We start from the raw sequence: 7,388 nt of genomic DNA, 5'->3' as shown, positions 1-7,388 counted from the left end.
GTCCAAGGAGGAGATGATACAATAGAAGTCTCCATCACCTAGAGAAGCAGTTGGTCTGGCCTGTGGACAGGGAGAGAGGGTAATGCAGCAACTGCATAGCTAAGGGTTACCAAGACAACTGAGCACCTATACACAGGGGACTATGTCAAGGACAAGGGCAGACAATAGCAAGACACTACCCATCCCCCACCCTCTTGAACTATCACACACACACACACACACACACACACACACACACACGCAAGACCAGGGAAGTGAGACTCACTGAAACAAGTAGTGTCAGCACAGCCAGGGAGCCAGCTAGGTGCCAAGATGTCCAAGCCAAGACAAGAAGACAACTGTGACCCAGGCTGTGAGGACAACCAGGGCTCCTGGCACCGTGCCTCCACCCCTGTCCAGCACAGGCACGTGCCACACAGGCAGACAAGTGAGGAAGCCAACAGCCCCTAAGTTTTCATTTTATTTTATTTTTTCATATGGGCAGTAGAGGGTGGAGTTACCCCACCCTTACTCCCCTTGCATTGACTGTGCCTCGGGTCTTGAGACCCCAAATTGTCGGAACTTACTCCCAGGGCAGGAAGAAAGCATTGCTGACGGTGTGCTAGGGGAGGGCCCCCAGCCATGAGCCAGGTTGAGCACCCCTCAGGAGCTCTCTGAGGCCCACTCCTTTAAGCCTTTTACAGACAGCAGGACAAAGACATACAGCTGGGACCAGCCCCTTCCTTTGGCATGGTTCACCCTGGGAACAGAGTCTGAGGGTGATGGCACAAGGCCTGAGCTCTGGAATGGCCTGTGAAGGAAGCTCCCTCTACTACCTCATAGACAGACATCCACTCAGCACTTGAAGACTGAGACTGGAGAAGTAACAAGGCTAGACAAAGGAAAACTAGGTCCACCTTCAACCAATCTTCCCAGTGGGGAGCCTGGGGAAGGAGCTTCAAGCTCTGGTCCTGGGTCATCTTGGGAGAGAAAAGGTGGAAGAGGGTGAGTTTGGCAAATGGTCCTAGACATAAGAGATAGTCACATTCTTCCAACTAGAAAAAAAAAAAATGAGGGGTCAAAAAGCACCATCGCCATCCAGGAGGGCTCGGACAGTCCTGATGGGACGCTGAGAGGTCTGCTCTGAATTCGGCGAGGGTATGAGGCTGCCTCTTTGAGCTCTCAGTGTTATCCTGGACTATCAGCTTTCCTGGGAGCGCCTCCTGCTTACCCCCCCCCCACGCCTGCCACTTTCCCAGGAGGTGCCTGCTGATGCAGCTCCTGCACACTCCCAGAGTCTGGGCTCCAGCCCCAGGAGAAAGGTGAGCAGCCCCCAGCCCCTTCTTCAGTTGGCCTTGCTCAGTCTGTAGTCTTCCACCGGCTCCCGACTCTCGACAGCTGACAGGGCAATGAGCATCTGAGCGGCATAGTACGTGGACATGATGAGTGCCCGAGAGTAGGGCACGGGAAAGCAGAACTTGTTGAGAGCGATGGTCAGGTCTGAGATGATGAAAAGCAGTGCACCGCTGCCGGCCGCCAGCTCCGTCCATCGCCAGGCTGCCCCAACCAGCCGCAACCCTGCCATAGCTCTCCAGCCCATGAAGCTGATGAGGGCCACATAGACCCCTACCAAGTAGGTGAAGGCACCTGACAGTCCTGGGTAGAGCAGAGCATAGCACAAGCCGGACAGCACTGCAATCACCAGACCTGTCCGGAGAGCCAGTGGCCGCATGCCAAAGGCCGAAGCATAGAGTATGTGTGTCACAGCAAACATCAGGAGACCTGGAAGCAAGAGGGGATAAAGGATGCTAAAGGCAGGCTTGGTGACGAATGAGTACTTGTGTGAAGGGAATGAGACTGGGGATAGTCCAGCAGCTTTGCTCTGGGACTAAGAGAGGGGTAGGAAGACCTGTAGTTTTAAATTCACCCTCACATGCTCCCTTAGAGAACCGGTCCTCCTCCAACAGAAGACCGAAGTCCCCAGTCTCAGAAACCCTCCAACTCCCTGTCCCTTCTTCCAAAGCCTTCCCCTACCCCAACCCCAAGACCCTCTTTCCTCCAGCCCCAGGCACCCTCCCAGGCAACTCCTATAACTACTGACCATACTCAAAGTAGCCGTGGTCCTGCCAGATGAGGAAGGCATCACCCACAGCAGAGAAGACGAGCCCCACAAAGATGAGGGAGGCACTGGGGTGGGCCAGCAGGAATCGGAAGCCATGAGCCAGAAGGAAAAGCCAGAGGCAGAAGATGGGCAGGCACTTGATAAGGGCACTAAACCACGACGGACTGGATGAGGGCAGCCAGAGCACAAAATACACGCAGGTGGCCTTAAAGAAGGGCACCAGTTTGGGTCCCTCGCTCTTCACCTGGAAGAGACAGGACAAGGGCAACACTCAGAGGTGGGAGGCACAGAAGCCCATGGTGGGATGTAAGACCCAGCACCTCTCCCCCAGGGTACAATGCATACATTAGCCCTTTACGGCTCAGAACAAGGAGGACTGACAGAGAAACCTAGCCTGTCCGGCTCCAACCAGTAAGCAGGATGTGAACAAAGTCATTATCATCCTGAGGCTAGATTTACCAGGACAGGCAAGGGCTCCACTGTCCCGTCACTCTCGTCTACTCTTGGTCCCGGGGCTGGGACCACCAGTGAATATTAGGTCACCCCCTTCTACAACTTAGTGCTGTTCTCTTCTGGCTTCCACCCCACCACTCCTAGAGGGGTCCCTCAGCACCGCTCCCAGTGGTCAGCGTCAGCGTCGTCAGCTCCCACCTGTGTGGGATTGGAGCACTGTCAGAGAGAAAGCTCAGAAACACACTGACTGACTAACTCATGATCCCAGCTTTGGAGCCAGGACTCAAGCTTAGAGCCCTGGCAATACCAGGTGAGGGCCAGGAATGCAGGAGAGTGACAATACCTCTGCCCCACAGGCTTTCCGTCCTGCCCAGTCTGCCCCTCGGCTTCCACTCTACCTGTGTTAGACTAAAGGTGGCATCAAGGACAAAGAGAGGTGCTAGAGACGCTGGGAGGAGAAACAGATTTGTATTGAGAGCAATAAACAGTGCTTGAAACACCAAAGATTTCCATGGCTAGGGAGAGGGGGTGCTGGCCATTTCTTTTCCCAGAGAACAAGAGCAACTTGAGGCACTAAAGACAGGAAGGGGGGTGGGGAAGGCTTCTTGTCCCAGCTTCTGATCTGGAGCCAGCAGACAGGCTGGGAGGAGATGGGGAACTGAGAGGGGGAAGTTGGCGCAGCTGACTGGGTCTCAGTTGGATTAGGGGGAGGGCAGCTAAAGAAAGGTTTTACTCAAGGCCACTGCAGGCACAGTTCGAGATGGGGGAGGAGAGTCTGCAGATGTTCTATGATCTCCTGAAGCTCCTGTTGGGTTTGCTAGTTCAGGTGAATTGGAGGGCGAATTGAGGGTGAACTGGAGCAGCTGGGGTTCCCTATAGACCCCAAACTCCACTGAAAGTGCTCTGGCTGGGTGAGCAAGCTATTCTACACAGGACTGTGAGGACACACTCAGAGTCCCAGGCAATCAGGTATCTGATGCTACTGGGGAAGGGTAGAGAAGATACATACAGTGGGTCCAGAGAATAACCTGCTCTTTTTCTGCCAGCAGTGAGAGATGAGAGCAGAGTTGACACTCCCTTCCAATGGAAACTCCCTTACCAGGAATAGTCAGGGTGAGGGCACAGTTGAGGGAGGAGATCCACAGGAATGCCCAGCTTCACCTGTCAGCCCTCGGAACATCAACTTTGCTCTTCCCTCACCGCCCAGACCCATATTTTCTAGAAGAAACTAGCAGTAGGTGGTGAAATCATGGCAGAGAAGCCAGCCTTAGAAGGGTGGGGAGACATGACAAAGGTTAGAGTTGAAGTTTGAAAAGGAGGTCAAGCCAATAGAGAGCGGTCCACTGTCACCTAGGTCATCTAGCGCCTTAACAGGATTACTTAGACTGAGGCATCGCCTCTTGTGCCTACAAGATAACGAGGAAACGAACTTGGGGCAGGAGTCTCAAGAAGTCTTTCCCCCCACCACCACCCGCTCCGACACACACACCCTCTCGAACGCTTCTCTGAGGTCCCACCATGCCGAACCCAGAGGCCTGCTGCGTCCAGTCCCAGGCCAAGACCCGCAGACCCGCTCCAGACACACATGGATCAACAAAGTCACGCTTCCGAGTCACGTGCACAATGTTTTCCTCCCTCCCGCGGGCAGACGGGGGGGCGCGCGAAGGAGGGGTGCCGCGTGAGTGAGGAGCAAGGGACCGTGACAGCCGCGATTTCCCAGGAGGGGCACCAGCTTCCTCGGCTCCCCAGGCGGCCCGGCTGGCCGCTGCCTCGTCCCAGGCCCGGGGGAGTTCCGGCCGCGGCGCGCGCGCTCGCGCACTCACCACAGTGACCGGGGACACCATGGCGGCGGCGGCGGCGGCGGCTGGCACCCGCTCCCGATTGCACCGCCGGGACGCACCGTGCGCCAGGTGAGCAGACGACGGAACAAAGCGGGGTGAAGTACGATACCTCCCGCGCGCCCAGCGCTAGGAGTACAGGCTGTAAACCGTACGACGTCACCACTGATCCAGCCAATGAGCGGGCCGGAGCCTCGGATGGGCGGAGTCAGGCTGGCGGCGCCGGCTGGGCTCCCTCTGTTTCTGCGCTGAAAAGGAGGTCCTCCCACCCCGGGCGCGGGCGGGGCCTCAAGGCCACGCCCTTTCGGGAGGCGTGCCAGGGCATCCCGGAACGTGACCGCGACCCCTACGGCTAAGGAGCCAGCTTGGCTACAAACCAGCACGTCACTACCCTGGGAGCACCGCGAGATGCTTCCTTTCTTAACTCCGGAACAAAAAGCAAAGACAGATTCTCGTCAGCCTTTAAACAGGCAGTCTAGGCGGACGCAATTTCAATAAGACACGGCTTTAATAGTGTAGTCACTGGTCCCCAGTGGTCACGAGAGTCAGCAGACACTCAGCCTTCAGCATGGGAAGAGATACGCATTAGGGCACACAATATATATAAACTATACAGAATCGTAGTTGCATTAAGTGCACTGAACCAGTGCAGCTACGGACGGCAACTGTGGGGTTGACCACCATCCTTCTCCTACTATTAAAGCCGCGGATGAAAAAAAGCAGCGGCCTGTGTGTGGACCCTGTAAAGGCAACAGGTACTAGATTGCCTTGGTCGCACACCCCTCAAAGCTGGAACAACAGTGACACAGACAAGAGCAAAGCGGGAATGGCAGGCAAACCTCAGCGTGCTTAAGGACCCTAAGAAATGTGAACTGACTGCCACAAGTCCAATTTAAATGGTTGTAATACTGGTGGGCTGGAGCATGTTTAGAAATATTGTTCAAAACTGGATGTATTGGCAGGGAGTCCATGGATTGCAATGCTAGAGATAACATGGCCTCTGCCCTCTCTAGCCTAGATTTCCTCATGTGTAAAATGAGTGATGACCTCTAAGGTTCTGCCTGGTCCAGACCTGTTGTATAGGATGAGGAAGGGGAAAGGTTGCTGGTGTCAGGAAATACAAGTCTGTCTAGGAGATTTCATGGAAATAGAGCTTTCCAAATTGCGCAGGATACACACAGAGCTTTAGCTGTGGTCTTGGCTGTTGGGAAGGGGAGGAACACTGGCAGCTTCCCGAGATGGGGTTACCAGGCCCCTGCCTGCCTGGAGGAGACACAAGATGCCTCTCCAGTTATCCCTTCCCACAGTCATTCTCTTTGTTCCCCCCCCCCCCAACCGTTCCCCAGCTATCCCTAAGCCCTAAACTACTGACCTATCCCTCTCAGAGGACAGGCCTTTATTTATTTATTTATTTGTTTGTTTGTTTATTTATTTATTTATTTATTTATTTTTGGTTTTTTGAGCCAGGGTTTCTCTGTAGCTTTGGAGCCTGTGCTGGAACTAGACAGCCCTTTTTTTTGTGACATTGTCAATAACCTCAAATTCTAGATAGGGTCCATGAAGGATGAGAGACAAGGTTTGGGGAAGGGGAGTTGCTCACCTGATCTCTAGGCTAATTCATGGTCTGTTTTTTTTTTCCAGTCAGGAGCTTTGAGGAGACCACCTACCTTTCAGAGTGAGAGATGAGAACAGCTGTCCCTGTGGCTTTCATACGAATCATAATGTTGCTGGGGAAAAGCTCTGAACTGAAAACGACATGGCATGGTCCCCGCTTTGCCCCCCTTCCCCCTTTCCTGGGGCTCCCTGGGGTTGTAACTGGTCACATGCCATTCTGCCCTTGGAGCCTCAGTTCCCCATGAGCAAGTTATAAAATCATGACATACCTTCCAGTTTCAGGCCAAACCGTCCCTGTCACATAAGGGAATTGTCAAGTCGGGGTGTTTTTGTCCCTCTGGACCGCAGTTTGTCTAATTCTAAAAATGGAAGTGTAAACTTTTAAAAGGATTTCTCTCCGGTAGGTGGGGTAGGGTGCGCGTAGTTGAGGTCAGAGTTGTCCGAACTCTCTGGAGGGGGTATTACGGGCATCTGTGAGTTACCTGGAATGCCTGTGGGGAACAGAACTCGGGTCTTCTGCAAGAGCAGTATTACTGCTGCTACCCATGCGCCATCTCCCCAGCCCCTGAGAATGTAAACCTCATTAGGGGTTCACAAAACCTGGGGCCAACCAGAACTACTAGAGAAGTGTTTTTAAAAATATGTCATTTCCCTACCTTGGCCCTGCACATTCACTGGTTTTCATAAGCTTCATATACAAATATCTAAATATACAAAAAAGCATAAAGCCTAGAAATGTCACTCACAGAATACTACTACCAGTGGGCAAAGTAATTTTGTAAATAGTGGCCCACAGAACCGTGGCATCATTCCTCCGTGCTGTTTCTCAGTCTATCCTCCTATCATTATTGCTGTCCTGTTTTGAGAAGAGTTGCACTATATAGCTCTTGGCTGACCTGGAACTCTGTAGGCAAGGCTGGACTTGAATTCACAGAGACCTGCTGCCCAGATCCATTCTGCCCTGGGAGTCCAAGCCTTAGACTTAAGCACAGTACTGGCCAGAAACACCACTTCTAGCTAGTTAAGTTCAGCTGTCAGAGGCCTATCAGAGTGGGAGGAACACATGGACAAGGCCCATTGGACCAGCTGAGAATCCGCATTTCTAGAAGACGTGCTCCTCCCTGGCTAACTCGGGCTGTCTTTCTCAAACCTCAGGCTTTGGCAGTGTGCCTCTGGACCAGTGACTGGTTTAGTTACCTAATCCTCGTCTTTCTCTGCCTGCCTGAGCTAACTGAATTTCTGCCCTGCCCTAATCGTATCTTTGAAGACAAAATGCCCGGTGGCCAGAAGTCCCTCTTCAGGTGGTTAACTCAAACCGGTCTGACCTAAGATGGATACAAGAGTGACTGCCCGTGACTTCTGACTTCCTTAAGATCCTATGG

The 7,388-nt window shown here is 53.3% G+C and overlaps 1 protein-coding gene across 1 annotated transcript; it reads right to left on the bottom strand.

The window, feature by feature from the left end:
• Nucleotides 1-447: 447 nt before the first annotated feature.
• Nucleotides 448-4,532, bottom strand: Tmem86a (transmembrane protein 86A). The gene is made up of 3 exons (XM_038313762.1): nucleotides 4,378-4,532; nucleotides 2,081-2,345; nucleotides 448-1,761 (listed from the first exon to the last, which is right to left on the bottom strand). The coding sequence occupies exons 1-3, from the start codon at nucleotides 4,396-4,398 to the stop codon at nucleotides 1,325-1,327; spliced, it is 723 nt and encodes a 240-aa protein (XP_038169690.1). The 5' UTR covers nucleotides 4,399-4,532; the 3' UTR covers nucleotides 448-1,324.
• Between the last annotated feature and the right edge of the window lie 2,856 nt (nucleotides 4,533-7,388).

The sequence above is a fragment of the Arvicola amphibius genome, chromosome 12, assembly GCF_903992535.2.
Source record: "Arvicola amphibius chromosome 12, mArvAmp1.2, whole genome shotgun sequence".
In the NCBI taxonomy this organism is placed as follows: Eukaryota; Metazoa; Chordata; class Mammalia; order Rodentia; family Cricetidae; genus Arvicola; species Arvicola amphibius.
Note: the sequence above shows the minus strand (reverse complement) of the source record. Positions and strands in the feature narration are given on the sequence as shown.